Below are 22,558 nucleotides of genomic sequence, written 5' to 3'. Positions count from 1 at the left end.
ACATATACATAGGAAGGCCATAGATGCAGTATTCCACAATCTGTTCATTTGGAAAGCTTTATTTTATCATTCTTTTCTTTTTAAATGGTATCTACACAAGCAAACAGGAGGAAGAATTCTAATGAGAGAGCGAGAGTTTTACATGATGTGTGTACTGGGTTTTAAGAGATTGGCCTTTGTTTGCTTGTTTAGTAACTAAATCTCTCTTTTATCAGAGGGGTAGCAGTGTTAGTCTGGATCTGTAAAAGCGGCAGAGTCCTTTGGCACCTTATAAACTAACAGACATGTTGAAGCATAAGCTTTCGTGGGTGAATACTCACTTCATCAGATGCATGTAGTGGCATATCTCTTTGTTATGTTTTTGGAGGTACCTTCCATAAAACTTATATTAAGGAAATAATAAGCTTTTCATCAGCCAACAAAATGCATATGTTAATGGAAGAAATCAACATTGATAAGGTTTTTATGATTTGGAATGTATTTCTCTACCCGAAGAATTATGTTCATCTAGATTTAGCAGTAAATGAAATCTCATCTTCTGCAAAATCTGAATACAAGACGTTTTAACTCTTTAATAATAATAATAAATTAAATTTCCCTAGAAGAAGATGATCTTGGCAGAAGAAGCTAGGAAATGAGTAATTTAACTCCTTTTTATGTAATTAGTGTACCCAGACATGGTTTTATTTTAACATTTGCTTAATTTTTGAGCCAGGTTTATTTTAAAACTCAAGTTGGCTTCATTTCCTGCTCTCTGAATGTCCTTAGTTTCTATTTTGCAGGGCTGTCCATTACACTTACTGTGGTCTTTATTCAAGGAAATGTTTTAATAACTAAAAGTCATCAAATATTATATGGCCAGTTAGTGTGTTTTCTGTTTACTGGTCTGTAATATAATGGAAAGGGCACAGCATAGATTGATAAAAGCCAGGAAACTGAGTTAAGGATGAAAATCAATCCATAGTTCACTCTGTTGTTACTTTTTAATACTTTTATCAAGTCAGTAATGGTGGTGGGGTTTTTGGGTTCTTTTGGTCCAGATAGAAGATGGCTGCCAAGAGCGTCAATAACTATAAATATAATAGTAATAACTGAATTTTGCCTCACTGGGTACGAGTTCCCAGGTGCAACAGGAATCTCCAAAGAGTGGGTGATCTTTGCAGGATATATCATATCTGCTGTAGTACCTCTTCACCAAATGGCAGTTTAAGGCCCCAAGCTGCTCTGCCCAGGCCAAGCCCTGTCTGTGCACAGGTCTCCATTGATGTCAGTGCAACTCTATAGAGATTATATTCACATGGAACAACTTGTGGAATTGGGTTTAGAATTTTGACTCCTGAGCTCCATCAGGTGTCTCTGCTGAGTTTAACATCTGCACTCAGCATGCTTTAAACTTGGTTGTGGCCAAATTGACCGGGTCATGTAGTTCAAAAACCATTTAGTCCAGATTTTTACCAGAGCTGGAACCTGCTTTAACCATAACAGAGTTTAACTGTGCTTAAGTTCAGTTGTCCAGCTCAAAAACAACGAGGAGTCTGGTGGCACCTTAAAGACTAACAGATTTATTTGGGCATAAGCTTTTTTAGCTAAAAAACCCATGCATCTGAAGAAGTGGGTTTTTTACCCACGAAAGCTTATGCCCAAATAAATCTTAGTCTTTAAGGTGCCACCAGACTCCTCGTTGTTTTTTGTGAATACAGACTAACATGGCTACCCCTCTGATACTTTGTCCAGCTCAACTCTCTGGCCTATCTATGTAGGTGAAGACTAATTCTCAGTTTTCCAGCTTTTGTGAGTTATGCCTCCTGATGGTTTGAATTTAATATTTAGAGTGAAGCATGTGAAGCAAAACTATACTTAACAGGGGATGGGTTTATTTCCCTACATATTGTAAAATTTCCCCACTTAGGATAGTCTATTACAGTTTTTTATGTTTCATCTACTTTTTCATTAATTATATCATCAAAAATACTTTGCAGAAATCCACTTTTCTCCATGGCCCTTTAGGATTACTGTAGCCCACCATTTAAATTCATAAATCATATCCGGTTAATCCAAATCCGTTTGCAAACACATTTTTTTAAAATTTGACTATAAGAAACTTTAGATTAAGTAGTCAGTGTTTACATTCGTGTTATGAATGGATTATCCATGTATGCCTGTATTTAGAAACATTTTAAAATAAATATTATTCACTTAGTAACCCATAATAATTGCTCTATATCATGTAAATACTTTAAAGAGCATTTTTAAAACCCTCTTTTACCCAATAGATTTCAACATGTCTTTGGGAGATTTTGTGGTTTGCAATGTAGTGAAAATATGTGGTAGATTGTGTGCTTTGTTTAGATAACAAAAAAAAGTAATGTATCTACCACACATGGTAAATACCTAAACTACTTTGAAAAATATTAAGATATTTGTATTACATTTTATGTTGATTTGCTTCCCACATTTTTCTTAAACTGTTTTTCAGCTACAGAGTCATAAAGCATGTCTTGGCCAATTGATTTAAATACATAAAAATTGAATATAATAATTCATCAATACATAAAAAGGGAATATAAAGGGAAAGGTTTACTTAGAAGTAAACATGAAAACTTCTAAGTTAAAGTTCGGAACAATCCTTGTTTGTTTGAAAAAATTAAATCCTGCAAATCCATTATAATGGACATACTGGCACCACCTTACGTATAATAGAGCACCTCTTTCAATAAACTACAATAAGAGAATTGCCTCGGGATGCACAAATAATCAAGATGTGGATTAAAGTTACGTACTTGACATAATCAGTAGTCCATGCACTATTATTTAAACAGCTAGACTGAATGAGATCTAGAATTAGTTCACCTTTACTCATATGCAGGTTTTTTCATCGTCTGCCATTGTTTTATTCTTCTCGCTTTGGAGCAACTCATTAGACTTAACGTTTTTCTGTTGTGAGAACTAAACCCATTGGTCAAACTAAATGAAAACAAGTCCCTCCATGAATGCCATAATGTAAGAACAGAAATGGAGAAGGAGAATCCACAAGGCAAAATTATGTCATTTTTTGGAGTCCGACTTTTATTCTGAAGAGAAGGTTCACAATTACTGAAATTTAGACAAGTATTGCATGAGGATCAACCCCCCTCAGTCAAATAGCAGGCTGTCAGCTGTATGCTAATGAGCCAAACAATTAAAACGCCATCCTATCTGGCCTTAGTGAGCAGGCCGCTCTGCTGAGACAAAGAACTGTTTGTACACCTGTTGTGCATGTGGACAGTCCCATTCTAATGTGGTATAAAGATCAGAGTAAAAGCTTAAGGGATATGGTGAGCAAGGGTTAAAAGGGACAACAGTGACTGTGAAAGTTAAATTTTCCAGGAAATAGAAGAGAAACATTTGTGAGAGGAATCAAGTTACAAAGAGAGTTCTGCTAACTTCATTATGCTGAAATATTCCAGATTGCATGCTTCAAACAAGTCCCATTCTGCTGTAGTGTGATATAACAGGATGGTGGGGTTTTTTTGTTTTGTTTTATGATACATGTGTAAATACAGGGAAATACATCCACTGCTATGCAAATGTTTTTGTTTTTCTTATGAAGATATTTTAAGTGTATTTCTGTAACTGATGTTTGTTGCTGCAGTGCAAAAAACATACTGAAACAGTCTTAGGGAGAACTGCAGAGTCTTAACAAATGCTTTGTATTTGAAGTGTTTATTACTAAAAATATATCCAATGTTCATTTACTAAAAAGAGGAAAAACATACACACACAGCCCAAAGAAAGCATTAAACGTGCTGATGAGATGAAAAGGTGAAATCATTTGAGTTAGGATTCAGTTACAAAGTAAAGTTAAGGGGCTGCAAGCTTTTCACATCTCCTTAAGGGGGCCCAAGCCTTTTGATGAACTGTGTGCATAGAAATCAGTGGGAATTGAAGGCATTGGGCACCTTTTAGGAGATTCTGGATGAGACCCTCCCAGGATCAGTCCTTTAATTAGAATTCCAGTGTTTGGGTGTGTGAGGGTGATTTGTCTGGTTAATATGAAAGCCGTGAGAGAGAGAGAGAAGCAGAGTACAATTTATAAAATTAAGCTGTTATCATTGGATCTAAAGCATTTCTGCTTGGGGCTCTATCTTTAAATTAAATTAAAGTTAATTAAAGTTCACCTACCTGTACTGTTCTTGAAAACTTGTGTGTTAATCAACTACCTACAACTGTCATCTCTCACTGTTAACTTTAATTCAGTAGATTATTCAAGGCCAGAAGGGATCATTGTGCTCATCTTGTCTGACCTCCTTTATAGCACAGGCCATAGAACTTCCCTGAAATAATTCCTAGAGCAGATCCTTTAGGAGAACATCCAATCTTGATTTAAAATGTGTCTAATACTTTCAGTTTAAATCACATACTTGAGACCAAAATAAACACATTTTTGATGTGCTGGTCAATTTAATAATATGAAATACTTGAAGTAAAATTTTTCTGCGAAGCTCATTAGCCACAATTAGCTTCAATTTTGTGAGCATACATTTCCAGGTACTGGAATCTAGTGTTAGATTCAGCTTTTATAATTTTCAATCTATTTTCTGAATTTGTCAGAACTGATCTATTGTTCTGTCGTTTTTAGATTATCTCTAGATTTTAAAGTTGCCAAGAATCTGTCAGCTGTTATGTTATGTTTGTACGTTGCTTGAAGATTTTTTGTAAATAGGTTTTGCAGCTTACTTGCCCCTGAAGACATCTGATGTCTGTAGCTTGAATAAAAGCACCCTCATGTGTTAGGATTAAGTATAACTGGGAGAATGAAAAAAGCACAAAACCTTCAGGGCAAAATATAGCTAAGTCTTATATTAAAAACTTTTTTTTAAGAATGAGTTTCACATTCTCTTTTTGTGAAGAGGATTGTTTTGTATTGTAGGCTGAATTTTCAGAGCCCAGGGCTGCCAATGCTCCCACTTAAATCAATCACAGAATTTGCACTGGCTGCAGTGAGCAGGATTGAGATGACTGTATCTCCTGTAAAACTTTTCTTATAAATAAACACTAGTACATACAAAAGATAATGCATGTTCTCAGAAAATACACTGCAAATAGTGCCAAGCTATCTTGCTTTGTGTGATGGATTATTGGATACAAAACAATAGATACAAATAACAGACCAGAATGACCTGGTATTAGCTTGCTTGCTTTTTTTTTTTTAATTCCTTTCTTGTTCCTGTGTGTTAGCTCATAGAAAACAGTGTATATTAAACAAAGGATAAACTTGCATAAGGGTATTTATCTCTCTCTGGGTAAAACCCATACTAAGACTTGAAAGGTAAAAGCTGCATTAATTACTCAAGAGGGATTCAAAGCTCAGCAGTTTACTAGGATTGAAGGATTTATTGAAAAACAGTGGTTCTCATGTGTAACTCCAGGCAATAAACCTATTTAATTAAAGGCTTAATCTTCTAGTTGACATGTTTGCTACTGTTGCAATAAAAAGCCTCATCTGTAGCCAATTTTTGTAAGTATAAAATAATGACCGTATCCTTGGTCTTCCCTCTTAGTTTTTTACTGTTAATTGTATTATTTTGGTTTTTGTTTTAAAACTAAATGTTTCCCAAGGCTTGTGTGTCAAGAAATTAGAAGCTTTAATGAACAATTTTCCAGATGATTTTAAACTCAGGTTGCATTTCTCATTATCTCCTCTTTATAATTTTTTTTAATGTAAATTTTTAAGGTAAAAGTGTTTAAATTGATAGCAATGAAGCGTTTTCCTTACTGGCTAGCAGTTTTCTAATGAAGTTGTCTGCTAAAAACAAAAATCTAAATGTGCATATCCTTCGCTCATATACATAGGTGTTAAGTATCATTAGTTCAAGTTCATGCAAAACTTGAATTAATTTTTTTTAAGACTACTCATCTTTAGGCACACATCTGTTAGAAGTAGGTTCAGTTTTAGTCACCTCATTTTAAGAAAGAATAGAGATTGAAAAGGTCCTGAGAGGGACAATGAAGATAGAGACTGGTGTTCTTTCATGTGATTACATACGGTAATGTGACTGATAGATATTACCATATTTGCCTGGAAAGAAGGAGAATGACAGTACTTATTGAGGTATATAACATAAAGGTATTGTGAAAATAGATTGTGTTCTTCTTTAATCTTATTTCATAAAACAAGAACAGGGGTTTAACTGATTTTGAAAAAATCCCTGCCACATGAGCTCAAGGCCATTAATTCAGTAGGACTTTATTTAAAGAACACAATTTTATGACTGTTAAAGTTCACAGCTACACAAATTAAACCAATGGAAATCAAATCTTATGCCTCAGGAAAAAAAATCCCAGTTCCATGGTATGACTCTAAAAATTTGCTAGGCTGTTGTATAATAGTTGGATTTTGGTTACTGCCTGGAACAGTTATCTAATCCAGTATGGTGTAATCCCGTGGTTTATTCCAATATATAGTCTCTTTCAGCTATAGCTTTCCTTTGCTGACCCATAACTCAAGGCCCCAGTCCTGCAAACACTTAAGCATGTGCATAATTTTATTCACATGAGTTAATCCATCAGTAGAACTAATCTTGGATATGTGAAGTGTGACATTTTGGAACACTTTGTATACTATGTAAAGGACTAGGCTACAGTTTACATGTATTTCACCTGAAAGAAAATTTGCCTTTTGTAGTATGTCCATATTAATGTCTCATTTCACACTATTTTAGACTACAATTCTTGATTTTTAAAAAAGCTTTAACACTCTATCAACATACTTACAGGTGTTGTTTTTCTATTGTAGAAACACCCCGTATTTTACATCAATGTTGAGTGCAAATTTACACTGTGGATTATTTGCTTGGATTAAGTTGGTGATGGGAACAGTTTTGCTTCTCTTTGCTTTAGGCTGGAACTCATCGGGAAGAAAATGTCAGCCTCAACAGCAACCATTCAGTCCTGCCCAGTACAGTGTCAGCTCAGAGCACAGAACTAAATAATAAAACACAAGAAAATTACAGAGGTAACTGTACTGTACTATTCAGTGGTAAATTAGGCTTTTAATAATCCACGGACAAGAATGCTATAGATTTAGGTAAATATGCATAAATACATAGATAAAATGGATGATGCACGTAATTTGTGACTTATGACTTAATTTCTATTGATTACCAATTTCACCAAGCTCTGGATTCTTATAGGAATTCAGGGATAACCCTGTTTCATGCCACTCCCTGATCCAAGTTCCATGTGAGACCTCACATTACAGCTGCCATTCTTCTAGCTGAAGTGAACTGGCTAGAACTCCTTTGCAGTGCTTGGTTGCCATTTGTAAATCAGCCAGAGGAGTCTGACACGTGATTTTTATAATACACAACAAGCCTGTATTTCAACACATGACCAATAAAGACAAAAACCCTAAAGTGCTGTGGGGAGGCTTCCTCAATTCTTAGCTTGGAAAGTAGGCCATACAAAAGAAGGCAATTCATGCACCAGCATGCCTGTGCTGTTTGGGGTTTGCATTTCATACTTAATGTGCAGGAGTTGCTTACTGCACTAAATATATCTGTATATATTGATCTCAAACGCATCATATAGATCCAGTCCTGCCCTCCTTATTCTGTCAGCTCTGCTTGCTAGATTGCAAATAGCTGTGCTGTGACTAGCTCTGATACAGGAGTCTTGATCAATAACTGCATACATTCTTTTCCACTGTTTTTGCACCATCAGCTCTATCACTAACAGCTGATGTATATTTCTCCCTCTGCAGGAAGCTGCCTTAATCCTAATACAAGCTTTTGCATGCTGAGGTATGCTTTCACCAAACCTCTAAATTGTATGCCAAATAATACTCCTGAAATGCAATCCAGTATTCTCTATCAGATGTCTCGTGTCATTGTATTCCCCAGGAAACATTTTTCGCTAAATACTGAGTAATCTTCCCAGAGCCTCACACTCTGTGTATGCAGCACTAAACCTAGGTTTCATGCATAGCAGTGAACAGAAATGATTTATTCAGTAATGTAAATCATTTCCGTTTATAATTAGAGTGCTGATATGTGAAAGCTCTAGGCACTTGCCTATAGCTTAAATATACAAAACTCAAAGATTAAAGCATGATAGTCAAAACAGATCAACCCCGAACATAAATCTACCAACCGTTCCTCAGAATATAGGAAAGTAAAAATTCATCAGCCACCCACAAACATCTCAGTCCCTCCCAAAGGCCAGAGTAAGTAAATCATCTTGCAACACACTCTGAAGGTCAACAAATTTAGGTTACTTTGGAGCAAGAGGATGGGGAGTGAATTCCAAAATCAAGGGTACTTCAGAGAAAATGATATAGTAACAGTTGAATTTGGTACATCTTACCTTAAGAGTTAAAAACAAACAATAGTGAATTTGGTCAAATTCAGAGACATAATCACAAACTTACGAAATATTTCTGTCTAACTTTACCAGTTATACTATCGAATTAGTTTTAATTTAGTTTAGTTTCTAATAAATTCCAAAGAGTGTATTTGTCTGAGGTTAATGGCTGTCTTCCATGAGAGAGCTCATGTGCCTTGTTAGTGGGGTAGATCAAAAGGTTACAGTGTTACTGTCAGATATGCAGTCCTCGACAGCCATTCCTTTTGATTGCTACCTTCTCCACAACACAAAAGTCAAGTACAGTATGTCCCCATAACCCTTCTCATATCCACACTGCCACTGCTCAGTTCCTCCCAATGATCTCCTATCCCACTTCTTTCTTCTCCACTCGCTTCCAGTCCTCTTCAACCCTCACTCCCTGCCTATCCCTGTCTCACCTTCCTTACCATACAACCTCACACCCTAACCTCCAGGCCTCTCCAAAGCTTGCCTCACCCCCCTTCTCTATCTTAATAAACAACAAGGTGGAAACTCACTTGCGATTCACTTATATTTTCCAGCATGAAGGGGGGCTGTTCTCCTGAGTATTATTTATACTGAGCTGTGTGTATTTGCAGCATTGTCAGGTGGCTTGCAGAGCCAGTCTGTGGCCATAGGTCCAGCAGAAATCAAGTCAGAACATAAGGAGAAGGATGAAAATATACACGAACCTCCCTCATCTGATGACATGAAATCAGATGATGAATCCTCCCAAAAGGATATCAAAGTTTCATCTAGAGGAAGAACGAGGTATGATCTTGGTATGCCAGCAAAGGACTCTGCTTCTTTTTAAAGCGCAGGCTGTTTTGCATATTGTGTCCTTACCAATAGCAGCGAGAGCTTGTAAACCATTGGTAACATTAGATTCAGTCTCAAAGCTTCCTTTTTGTCCTATATCAACAAGCTTGTGTTTTAAAATGTTGACTTAATGTGCATATATCAGTAGGCAGAACATGGTATTTTTACACATTAGCATTTTAATAATGCACAGAGGAGTCAGCAGAAGATTTTGAAATCTTATTTTTACACAGTTTTGAAGTTAATCATAGTCCTCTCTACAGTGTGTGCAGCTTCATAGTTATCACAGTTTGGAGTGGAGTGATAAAGAAGTCCTTAGCCACAAAACTTCCACTGGATCTGCAATGGATGATAAAAAAGGAAAAGTTTCTGAAAACTGCACAAATAAATGTTTAGTAAGAAAGAACTATATTTTTCATAAATGTATGAATTTATTAAGTTGAAAATTATTTGTATAATTTTTTAATGCAGTTGAGATGTTAGAAAGCTTCAAAATCTATTACAGATGCTTTATGCATCCCTGAAATAATGGTTGGGGAACTCTGAATTTGGGAAGTCCACCGACCAATGAGTAGGCAGCAAGTTTGCGATAAGTACAATTGCTTCGCCAAGGGTGAGGCATATTCCTCCATTATTCTTGGAAAGAATGTGCTATCTATGGACGCTGTACATATGAATTTTACTTAATTCAAAGTAAACTATGTAAAAGCCATTGAGATGCATATTTTCAGGGAAATCTGAAGGTGGCAAGAATGGCAGCAGCAATATATATATTTTTATCAGTTTGCTTGTGTATATGTCCAATTTGAAATCATCACTTTTCTTTTTCAGATTAGACCATTTCTGTGCTTTCACTTTAAATGGATATACGAGCATAAAATGAGTCAAATGGGAATTTTGATCTAATATGGATATTTTAGCCATGTCATTTGCCAAGCACACTTGTGATGTTTATACCTTTTGTTAAAATGGATTCTGACCTCCAAAATATCTATCAAACTTTTATCTTCCCTGTTGTTTTTTTTCAGCAGTACTAATGAAGATGAAGATTTAAACCCAGAACAGAAGATCGAAAGAGAGAAAGAGAGGAGAATGGCAAATAACGCTAGAGAACGCTTGCGTGTTCGAGATATTAACGAGGCATTTAAAGAACTTGGCCGTATGTGTCAGCTTCATCTGAAGAGTGAAAAACCACAAACAAAACTGCTTATTCTTCACCAGGCTGTGGCAGTCATCCTCAGTCTAGAGCAACAAGTCAGAGGTTAGTAGGCTACCTACCACTGTGCTGTCACAGCTAGGGGGTTGTTTTACTCATGTAACAGTTTGCAGTCCCCTTTACTGCATGCATCATGTTTTTCATTTGCATTTTTCTTCTAACACACGCAGCAACTAACCAGATGTACAATTTATTAGAAACATATTTGCATTCATGTTAAAATGTTAACATACTTTGGGACCAAGGGACTGTTCAAAATAAAATAGGTTAAGGATCCTTTGATCCTGTGTTTGCTCCTTTGCAAGGAGCCAGCTCTTCATTATGCATCCAGAATAGACTCATTAAGGAAAGGATTGAGGAATGTCCTGCTTTGATTTGCAACATATGCTTATTTAACAGTATGGAAATTTTAGCAAAAAAAAAAAAAGGGATGGGGGTCTGTAATTTAAGGTTAGTCCTACACATTTCTATAAGAGGCAAGTAAGTTTGATTGGACTTAATTAAGTTTAAATTACGGTATATATTACTATGAGTAATACCGTAGCTACTTATTGCATACTTTATACAAGCAAATATATAAAACATTAATTCCACAATTTATTTTTCATATGTTCTCCTTTCCTCTGTCTTTCACAAGTCACATTTTTCTAAAAAAAAATTTTTTAAAAATGGAAATAACGTGCACTACAAGGTGGTGAGAAAGTGAGTTATTTGTAAATTGATGTGACTTTAAGGAAAACAACTAGAGAAATATACTTGTTTTTCTTTTACTTCTGTCTCTGCAGTGTACATTTTTCTTAATTCTTATCAACAAATACACATCTGTGGCACCTTTTAGATGCCCCTTGTAGAGGTCATGTTGAAAAATAAACATAGTCCTTGATAACATTTCCATTCTCCTATGTTAATGGAGCTACTGTTGACCTTAATGTGTAAGCTCCTTTTACATTTATGGCAAAGAAATGATGAAACAGACATCTGAGCCACCTGTCTTCCTTGTGAGGTTGATGCCTAAGAGAATTGGGTGAGAGTTCTCATTTTTTCTCCCTTTGGGTTGGCTGAACAACTGTCCTTTATTGTATTTCTCATCTGATGCATTTCCAATATGAGTGTAAATGTCTTGCAGGTGTGGATGATGTCAACTTTCATATTTGATTAGTGTGTTGTATCTCTAAATGACACCTAGTGTATTCTGCTGCTTATATTGGCAACTTACACCTCATTTTTACTTTCACCTTCAGTGGTATTTTGCATGGTATATCAAAAAAATCACAGGAAGAATATGTGTTAGAAGTGACAGTGTGAATAATGACACTGAGCATAAGTACTTTGTGTGAAACATTTGAAATCTTACTTTTAGGCATAGTTTTGTTGATGCAGCTTTTAATGAAATTAAGTTCCTTTCAGAGAACACTGGATGAACACAGTTATTATGCTGAGGCAATGGTGTCTCTATAGTTAAGGTTGTAGCCAGCTTTCAGTATGAAGTCCTGTTTCAGCCCCTTTGCAACTTTGGCTTGGAAAATTGAGTTTACCTGAAAATTACTATATTTTCTCTGAAGGCAACAGAGATTATTTCTATAAAAGAGGACGAAAATTCATCAAACAATTTTTTTGAGTTACAGGTCAATTTAAAATAATAACTACACTGTTTTGAAACTCTGAGTTTGGCCTAATATATTTTTGTTTCCCACCAGCTAAATAATGGTTTGCCATCACCTTTCAAAGCTTCCACTTAGGTGAGCCTTCTTGAAACTCACAGACCTGCTATGTTTATAGGAAAAAAGGGTTGTACTTAAGCAAAGTTGTTAACAATTTTTGCTCTCAGCAATTTGGAGGCCAATCCTGCTCATTGTTGCTATTGGGAGATTTTTGCCAAAGATTTTAGCAGAAGCAGGAGAGACACCATGTGTGCACATTGCCCGCAACTGTCAGATTTTGAATTATAAATAACAAGAGGATATTTCTGTGGCTGACGGTCAACAGAGTTCTTCAAATAGCTCAAGTGGTAGAGCCGATAAGTATGGAGTAAGGTGATAAGGCTTTCAGTGCTGGGTGAAATGGTTGTAATTTCTTCAGTTGTATCCTTGGTCCTACCAAAAAAAACCAAACCTGACTTTTTTATTATTACTCAAGACCCCAAAGAGAGAGGGGGAAATCCTCACATTTCTGATTTTTGGTTAAATTTCATTGACAACTAAAATGTTACCTGAAAATGTTGATTAAATTCAGTAGTGGTCTGAGATTTAAAATTACTCCTTTTTTAAAGTGACCACATCTAATAATTCTTTGTGTCCCTTTGTCTGTCCAATGGGATTGTATTATACCACAAAATTTAAAACATCTAGGTTTTTTCAAGTTTTATTTTGGCTCATGGAAGAGGCAGTCTTCAAGAACAGGCAAAGTAACATATTTAAGAAATTGCCATGATTTGAAAACTAGACCCAGTTCTCTGTCATTGAAAAAAGATGACAAGCATGAATATTTTTGCCAGGTACAAACCGGCAAAGGCTGACATCCTAAAGAGAAAGGAAATATAGTAAAATTACTTGTCATGCTAGATGACCCATCCAAATATTCTCCTGGCTTAGTGGAAGTGTGCCTAGGCCCATTTTGCAGAGATAGTAAGTAAGGAACGGAGTATGACTTGCTAAAGTTATGTGGGAATTTTGTGGAGAGCAACAAATACATTGCTGCCACCTAACAATGCTAACTGGCTTCTGAAAACTGAGTGACCCACTGTGGGTAGTTTGAGGATTATGCAAGGAGGATGAGGAGCACCACCACAGCCAATTCAACTGCCTTTGCCCTACGTGTTACTGAGGGCCAGCAAAAAGGCAGTATAATATGGTTATTGTCCAACAAGTTGAATGATGTCATCACTGCCCTTCAGCACAGGGGGACTTCAGCACAGGGGCAGAATCTCATTGGTCTGCATTTAAGAAAATTGAAAACTCCAAAGTGCATTTTCTTTGGTTTCAGTTTAGCAAATTTGTGTGGTAACAAAGGGTCACATTTTCAACGGTGTTCAGGCACCTCAAAATACAGATTGGTGCCCACTGGAATTTTCAAAAGCACGTAGGTGGTTAGGTCCTATTAAAATGAATAGGCACTTTTGAAAATCCCACTTGACACTTGTCTGAATCTTCAGCAGCCTAAATATCTTCAAAAATCAGAAACAGAAGCCATGCAAAATTGATAGATTTCTTCAGTACCATGGCCTATTGTGAATATGCTAAATGCCCACTCTTGGTAGCAGTACATAGGATGTTAAGGGCTGTTTTCTCTCCTGTGACAGAGAGGAACCTAAACCCCAAAGCAGCCTGCCTTAAGAGAAGGGAAGAAGAAAAAGTTTCTGCCGTATCGGCAGAGCCACCAACACCACACCCAGGAAGCCACCCTGGGCTTAGTGAAACTACCAACCCTATGGGTCATATGTGAACACCAGCCAGGTATGTCTCTTCTTCATGTTCGTCAGTGTGGGGAGAGGGTCCCATCAATGCACAGGGATGGCTGTAACTTGATTTACTGACTGACGTTTGAAAGCTAACAAAAACACAATTTATGTGATTATTCTGAGTAACTGGAGCTACCACTGGACATGAGCCTCTTCATTAAAGTGCACTAAGCCCTTCTATACATCTGAGCCACGAGTAAGAATATTCAGATGTGGGTAAGTTATAAACCAAAGAACCAGGAATTTTAGGTAGCTTCTTCTTATTTGCATGCGTTGTTGCCTACAGATGTAGCCTCCTGAGGCAGGTGGCCTTCATGGTGTGACCTCAGAGGAACTACTCATGACTAGGCTAGATAAGCCAAAAATAATAGAGATTAATTGTACAGACTCGAGAGATATAAATATCTCACTTGTTTAATTATCAACTCATCATTTCCCAGTGCTGATTCACACAGCAACTCAAATAGTCAGAAGGGGCTTTTCATTTCAAATAGAAGAGGATTGGTATTTGGCTTGAGGCCAGTCATTTAAATCATACCACTTGTCTGACAGGCATTACTTGTCTGTCTGTCTTTGCAATCTGCATTAGACATCTTCAATAAAATCCTACTTTATGTGGCTACAATTTTAGCTTTTTGTGAATCAAGACACAAAAAACCCAATGTTTGTTTGTATTGTCTCATGTAGCCAGGTGGTTACTATATCATTCATTTGAAAGCTCCAGTTGATGAGCCCATACTGGGATATCAGTCTGTTTTTCAACAGAATTGGTAAAAAATAATGAAAAGCTGCTTTTGACCCTGCAAATTCCTGTTAGAATTACTTAAGGAAGTACTTTCCTGGCTACTTGGGCTCATCAAAACTATTATGCCCATGGTCAGGCTCCAGTGCCTTTATTTTCATTTACATTTTACAAAGACAAGAGATTACATTTTGGATGTATCGTCCATGGATTTAGTAGCATAGATTCTATTAACTTTGGTCAAAGTTGTGCAGCAAATCCTTCTGCAGCATCCTGGAATTTATCCCAAGGTAGCTGCATACCCTCTAAGAGACCTTCTAAAACATCAAGGTGGCACTGAAATTGATCCTTGTTAGACAATATTTCTGGTGATATTTTTCCCATTTCCATAGCAATCCGTCAGCTCTGTCTTCTGTAAACTAGATTAAAGAAATATTCTTTTTTCTACCTCAAAGCATAAAAAGCCCAACTGAGTTCCTCTAATTTTTGTTTCATTTCACACCACTACAATAGGCCCCTTCTAGTTTGCCAAAAGACAATCCTGTCAAATCAACACAGAATTTCTCCACACACTTTTACAAAGAACTTGTAGCAAGAAGTACCATGATGTCGGTAAACCTTTAAGTAATTACAGTATTAGGGTAACAAAATCTGAACACTGATGAAAAAGATTGTACTGACTAGTTACATACAACAGCATGCACCTTTAATGATGCCAATTAGAATATGAACAATCATTTGTATAACTTAGGAAAATATAAGAGCATCTGTAGAAAGTAGAAATTCTGTAGAATGCTCAAATAAATTTGTTAGTCTCTAAGGTGCCACAAGTACTCCTTTTCTTTTTGTGGATACAGACTAACATGGCTGCTACTCTGAAACTTGTAGAAAATGTCCAGTTCTTAATGAAAAATGTTAGACATGTAGTCTTGGCAAAGACAAACTAAACAATTGTTTGGTTTTTTAGACCTGCACATTGAGTGTTGCAAATACTTACTCCCGCCTCCTACCACTTCCTGAACAATATATAAGATCATGATTTTCCAGACAGAAGGAAATTTTCAGTGCCATTCTGAAAAAGAGTAGGCTATTAACAGTTTTTCCCAAAACAGTTTCTTTAGTTGGTTGTAGTTCTTTCCTCTTTGCTAGGTTGAGACATTTATTTTTAAAATAACAAAAAACATATGACAAAGTGGTCATGTGCTTCTAAACCATACTGGATTGTTAAGAATTGTTCCATTCCATTGTAGGGTTTTGTTCTAAAGGTGAAGTTCTCCTTTGAGATGAGGAAAAAATAAGTTAGTTTTTGTTTCTCTATATAATAATAATCAGTGGTATCTTGTTGCTGCCACCTCAAGATTCTAATGGCTTTTCAGTTACCTAGATAAAATGGACTTAGTGGTTTCAATCCAATTCCTGGTAGTCAGGTTTCCACATTATAAGAATTACCATCCTGACCAACATCTTAGCTAGCAGTTGCAGCTGAGAAATCCATGCTAGAATGGACATGGAGACTGAGCTATCTTGTCACCAAAAGATGTTTTTCCCAGGCCATCTTCATGGCACATCAGTGGAGTAGGATATTTTTGCGATGTTGCTGGATGTGCTTGAGGGACACAGAATTACAGTAATTTGGTACATTTCATTTGTACTAAATTCACTGAAAAAAGACCTAAAGAAGAGCTCTATGTAAACTTGAAAGCTTGTCTCCTTCACCAACAGAAGTTGGTTCAAAAGAAGATTTCACCTCACCAAGCTTGTGTCTCTAATATCCTGGGACCGACACTCCAACACTGCAAATATGATACAGCTACAGTCTATATAATAGTGTTGCTAATTTTTCATTAATTGTTTTACTAATACAATTTTTCTCCTATTTCTGTGCCAGAATTCCAGAATTATCGGTAGGATATATAGAAGGTGACCTTTCTTCACAAGGACACAGACAACTAACATTATATGAAGACACAAATCTGACAGGAGAAAACACTTGAAGCAAGAAACCCAAATGCAATCTTATGATCAAAGCTACTGGTCAACACCTGCATCAGAAGTGAAGATACAAAGATCTTCAGATAGCATTTCAGCCCATGAAATACTCTGAACATATCATTCTGTTGCAAGCAGTGTGTCGCTTCTGCACAATCAGAGACTGTTGTGATCTCTCCACTCATCGTGGAAGTTGCCTTGTGCCTAAACTGAATTGACAAATGCATTGTAACTACAAATTTTATTTATTGTTACGGAACTGTAAAGGTCTACATATAAAGGGAAAAGTTAACATGTTGAAAGCTGATAGAATTTCAGCTGATGCCAGCATTTGTTAAAGCTGTTCACATTCAGAGAACAAAGCCGTGACAACCGTTGACCCTTAGCATTCCCAGCTTACCTATTAGTGTCTTAAAAAAGGAAGGGAAAAGTCTTTTATTGTCCTTTTCACTCCTTTTGCCGTATGACTAGTGTTTTCCATGCAGTAGGAAAATATTCCTTGACATAGCTTTTTTTTTTAATGTTATTTTTGGTCTCTGGTAATCTGAACAGTTATGGTCATTGTCAGCTTTCATACTGAGCTCCATACTTCAAGCCATTAGAAGGTAAAGTGAAGACCACAGACAGGAGCAGTACTGTGACCATGCCATTTCTTGAATTTAAAAAGTGGTATTTTTTCCCTCAGACTTTCCTCAAATAAATATTTTTATTTCTAATTATAAACCAAACCTTTTTAGGCTTCTAGGCTTCATAGTAAAGCTTGTAACGTGAAGTGTAAATTGGGTGCGGAGAATCTACTTTGTTAGAATTGCTTTGTTTTCCAAGCAGTAAGTACTACATATAGTACATGTAAAGTGTTAGCTGTATGTAAGCACAAAATGCATTAAAATACAAAGGAGACTTTTCGGGCTGTAATTATGGTGAACAGTAAAATCCTAAATTCACCATGGCAGGTAGTGTGATGAACTAAACACAGCTGTGGTGGGCTAATTATATAATGAGAGATAAGAGCAATGGTCACCAATCTTTTTCCTTATTGTATACATTAATTATCTTGTCATTTTTGTATGGCTTGTCATGGAGAAGAATTCAGTGTGATTCAATCAATTGCAAACAAACTGCCCCCTCCCAAGCCATATTAGCATTAAACCATTAAATGTTGCTCCACCAGAACAGTGTCCATAAGTATTCCTTTGTCACTAATGTGTTGATTGTTAAAATCCCTCTGAACTTCCATGGAAACTGTCTTCCACTACAATGACCATGGGGGAAAACTATCAAGCCAAGGTTGTCTTAGCTATTGTTTGCCACCAGTGAAAGAGGCAATACCAATCAGCTCACACACAAAAAAGGAACAAAACAATTAATTGTTTAAAATAATTTCAATTAATTTGAAAGAACAAAAAAAAAGACTGTTAAAACAGACTAATGAATTTAAAATCATATTTTGGATGGTTCCTAACAAACGGGTTATTTGTGAAATTAGTGGTTTCATTCTATTACTTTAATTAATTTGAATATATCATCAGATAATATCTGACTATATCTGTGGCCTTGTTCTTCATTTCAGTGTTTATCAGCTAAACAAATTTGTTTCTTATGATGTGTGAAAGTGATCACGTGCCACTGCCGGGCCTTTTTCCTTCTAAGCTTGTTGTCTTTTTGGCTATATTAGACTTTGCAGTATGCCCAGAAGCTTTCCTTCATAAAATAGAAAGAAAAAAACATTTGGCTTATTTTTCACTGTAGCTAGTCTTTTATACAATAATCTTGTAAGAAAATTTCTTGAATTCTAAATATTACTCTTTCTAGATTTTTGAAATCGAAAAAGTTTTCAGTAAAAAGTTTCTTACTTTATTTTACTATATTAGGTAGTAAAAATGTAGGGTTATTTACCATAACATGTTCATTAATATCAGAAATTTACAATAGCATTGTAAGACCATAGTAGGGTTCTAGCATACCATGTAGTACCTATGGAGTATTGTAAGAGCTAATTGTCCGAGATGAATTGCTTCTCATCTTGTTCTCCAGTTTCCATTGTTGGTTTATTGCAGATTTGTACCCTGTGTCAAATTTCAAGGTATTGCTGATAAAAACCTTTTCAACCAGCAGCAAGAAGTTCAAAAAATTTTCTGTCAATGTAACAGAAAACACTATGTATATAACATTTATGTAGCAATAAATGTGCCATCTTTTTTAACATGGTAAATCAGTGAGTTTTTAACATTTCTCTTTCATCAGCAATTGTGTTGCTTGGAAACCCAGTGGCACAACAGTTTCCCTATTTACTCCAATAAAAAGCAAACAGATTTTTAAAGCGCACAGCTTAAATTGCAAGCACAAAAAGGGTATGTGCTGCTCCCATTGAGATCAATGGCAAACCCCCCATTGATTTGAGTAGGACCAACAGACAAGCAGTACTGGCAGCCCCCAAAAAGTGTGTTTGCATATGCAAACAGCAAGTTGGTAGCTGCAGTTGCTACTCCCTTGCATATAGTTGAACCCCGCAGCTTCGTTCCTCCTGTTTACAAATTCAGCAGGAAATATTTCACCTGCTCTTCAAAGGTTAGCATGTTATCAAGTTCCAAGTGCTCCCTGTGCATTGATAGGATTCATGGGTGCCTGAGTTACTTTCAGATTGACTGGCACATCTATTCAAGTTTTGTGAAAGAGACGTGCACAGGTGAGGCTTGAAAATTTTCTTAGCTTTTTTCCCATTATTACAAATGAAAAAGGAATTGGGTATCAACTATGCATAAATAAATTATCGGAGTCAGCCATGGTAAAATTTATTTACAGTTTGTAATCTGTAGTTTGTTTAAAACCAAATACTTTTAAATGGTAGCACAATTTAAATTTGGGTCTCTTAACATTTTAATGTTTTCTATGTTTTATTTGTCTTGTGGCCTAAAATAAGAATAATAGTCCCAGAAAGAAAAGTAAAAGAAAAATTAAGAGATTACAAAATACCAGGGGATTGGCGGGCTGTCCTACACCTTTTTTATTTAAATGTCAGTGTGTTCATTCTCAGTCTTTAGAGCTACTATTTACAATGTAGCTTTCAACTCATCCTGTATCTTTCTCTATATAATGTTAGAGTATCTTGAAAATAATTGTATTAACTAAAGCCTCGTCTACACCAGAAGAGATTCGCTATTGCAGCAAATCCTCCTAGTGTAGATGCAGCTTATGCTTTTGTCAGTATAACTTATACTGCTTCTTAACGCAAAATACCCTATACCAGCAAAAGCACTTCTCTGCTGGTATTAACTGCATCTGCCTGTAGGTTTTTGCCTGTATAGAAACACAGTACACTAATTCTGCTTATTAACAAATCCTCACTTGCCAGCAAAAAGTTGCTATTATCCGGCAGTTGCTAATAAGCAGAAGGCAGGTTTGTGACGCAGCAGCCAGGGGCCAGGGAAGGAAGCACTGGGATGTGTCTTCCCAGGCTGAAGCCCTGCAAAACTGTGGGCAGGGCAGCAGCAGGGAGTGGGGCTGCAGTCTAGATGCTGGGGCTTTCCACAGGGAGTGGTGGCACTGGGGCCATGGATCTACATGGTACCTCTGCCAGCACTCTCCAGGGGTCGGGGCTCAGCACATCCCAATTGCTTCCTTTGCTGTGCACAGTCCACCAGCAGGGCGTAGCCTGGAGAGCACAGGGAGAGGTACTGTGCAGATCCAGCATCTGGACTGCAGCCCCTCTCCCTGGTAGTGCTTGGCTCACAGACTCCCCTTCCAGCCAGCACCCCCTGTGTGGTCCCTATGTGGAAGCAGGTATGCTGGGCTGCAGCCCCAGAAAGAAGCACTGGGACATGCTGAGCACCAGCCACAGGCAGGTGTGCCAGGCTGCAGCCCATACTTCCTTCCCTGGCTGCAGCCTCGCAAACCTGCCTGTAGAGGGTGCTTGGCATGTCCAGCGCTTCCTTCTGCACCCCTGCCTACAAGTGGGTAGTATCTTTCTTCTAAAAAAAAGTTGCCAATAAGCAGCATGCCATTGTTCAATATCAGGATTGCAATTACGTGGAATCCACTGTATTTTGTAAATATTATATATATCACATATCACTCCCCAACTGACATTATTATATTGGCAAATGTTTCTAGTGTAGACCAGGCCTAATACTGTATAGGAGGCTCTATCTGTCATGCAGGTAAAACCATCCTATGCATGTGGGAGGAAATGAATACTTTTGCCATCACATAGCATAACATTGCAGTTGTAAACCTTTTTCCTAGCCCTCGAGGTCTGTGGGATTGACCTTTTTGATGCTTTCTTCAGCACAGACCACATTTCTGTCCCAATATTTTTTTCTTACCCTGGTAATAATTCTAAATTCAGCCTTTTAGCTCTACTTTCTCTTCAGACAAACACCTGCCCTGTCGCACCTCTGAATGTCAGAAAATGACAAACTGACGGCTGGGTGAGGGGTTGAAAACAATATATTTCTTTAAACTTCTCTCCCTTTCTTCACCCTCCTTTTCTGTTTCTATCATACCTCTGGCCTGTCCATCAACTTTCTCTTGCCCTGATCCTCCTCTCATCTCTTTGCACTGATACAGTCCCTCTTTCTTTGTCTTCTCTCTTGTTTTCTCTTTAAAAATGTAATAAGTTTGGATGTTGGTCTGGCCACTGAGGGGAAGAGAGCCATGCTAGACTGTCTCTATTAAACAAAGCCCTATTAGTGATCTGTGAGCATCTGAAACATTGTGAGTAAGGCTTTCTGTCATTCCAAAATGGGGAAAGGCCAAAAACATAGAAACCTGATTTTGCTCTTCTCCCATCATGAAGCAGAAACAGTTGGACCCTCCTCTTCTCAGACTCTTAACTGCAGAAAAATAGTCTAGCTATCCATAGGGCATTACAGAGCAGAATAACGAATAAATTTGTTAGTTTCTAAGGTGCCACAAGTACTTCTGTTCTTTTTGAGCCAGCAAAAGAAATTCCAGGTACTGGGTAATAGTTGGCTCTTGAATGTGTAACATCATCACTTAGCACTTGCATAACACATTTCAGCTATAGCTTTTGAAGTGTTTTATGAAGGAGGGAAACCATTGTTCCCCATTTTACAGATTGGGAAGTTAAGGCCATTGCTACACACGCTTTATAGAAAACCTTAGCCATGGTGCTACCAGGCTTGCGGGAGGGTGTTGTACTGCTTTAACTTGACCAGGACAGTTAAAGTAGTATACCGTCCCCACATCCACTAGTGCGGATGCAGTTACATCCATGGAAAGGTGCTACCTTCTGATATAAGCTTATTCCCCTACCATAAAGGAGCGAGCTATATTGATACAAGGCTCTTTTATACCAATATAACTGCATCCAGGCTAGGGATTGTACTAATACAACTGTTTTGTTTAGTGGGGTTAGGAGGTGGAACACATGCTTATCCAAAATACTTATACCAGTTTAAGAAAAATAAATAAACCAACTGTTTAGACCAGGCCTTAGAGCTTGTGTGACTTTTTCAAGTTGTCAGTGAGTTATTGGCAGAGCTGGGAATAGAATAATTTCTTCTGATTCTCAGTCTGGTTTCCTATCCACGAGTCCACACTGGTTCCACAGAGTTTAAAGTAACAACTTCTGATGATAACTAATGAGAGATGATCAATATGAACATGAAATGGGCACAGAAAAAGCTAGACAGAATGGCAACCAAGATCAAACCAATTGGAAAAGCTGAGGGCTATGGCTGACCACAAAGAACAGAACTGCCAGAAAAATTAGGTCAGTGCTAAAAATGTTCAAATTTTGAGAATTTCAGGTGACAATTCAAAGAACTAACAGAGCTTCTGAAAAGAATTTCAAAATGGCTGGGTCTGGGTTTCAAGGAAGAACTGAAAAGAAAAGGAGTACTTGTGGCACCTTAGAGACTAACAAATTTATTAGAGCATAAGCTTTCGTGAGCTACAGCTCACTTCATCAGATGCGAAAGCTTATGCTCTAATAAATTTGTTAGTTTCTAAG

The 22,558-nt window shown here is 37.1% G+C and overlaps 1 protein-coding gene across 13 annotated transcripts in view; it reads left to right on the top strand.

Moving 5' to 3' along the window:
- The window catches only part of TCF12 (transcription factor 12), a 288,139-nt gene extending 269,352 nt beyond the window's left edge, over positions 1-18,787 (top strand). For 5 of the 13 annotated variants that reach the window (XM_043494000.1, XM_043494007.1, XM_043494001.1 and 2 more), the window contains 5 exons: positions 6,880-6,994; positions 8,961-9,132; positions 10,212-10,441; positions 13,695-13,848; positions 16,484-18,787. In XM_043494000.1, coding sequence (XP_043349935.1) covers positions 6,880-6,994; positions 8,961-9,132; positions 10,212-10,441; positions 13,695-13,837 — 660 coding nt within the window. In that variant the 3' untranslated portion in view covers positions 13,838-13,848; positions 16,484-18,787. Of the gene's footprint in view, positions 1-6,879; positions 6,995-8,960; positions 9,133-10,208; positions 10,442-13,694; positions 13,849-16,483 lie in introns of all 13 variants that reach the window. The other 8 variants (XM_043493999.1, XM_038419690.2, XM_038419699.2 and 5 more) reach the window with 2 other exon arrangements.
- The last annotated feature ends 3,771 nt before the right edge of the window (positions 18,788-22,558 follow it).

The sequence above is a fragment of the Dermochelys coriacea genome, chromosome 10 (genome assembly GCF_009764565.3).
Source record: "Dermochelys coriacea isolate rDerCor1 chromosome 10, rDerCor1.pri.v4, whole genome shotgun sequence".
NCBI lineage: Eukaryota > Metazoa > Chordata > Testudines > Dermochelyidae > Dermochelys > Dermochelys coriacea.
Note: the sequence above shows the minus strand (reverse complement) of the source record. Positions and strands in the feature narration are given on the sequence as shown.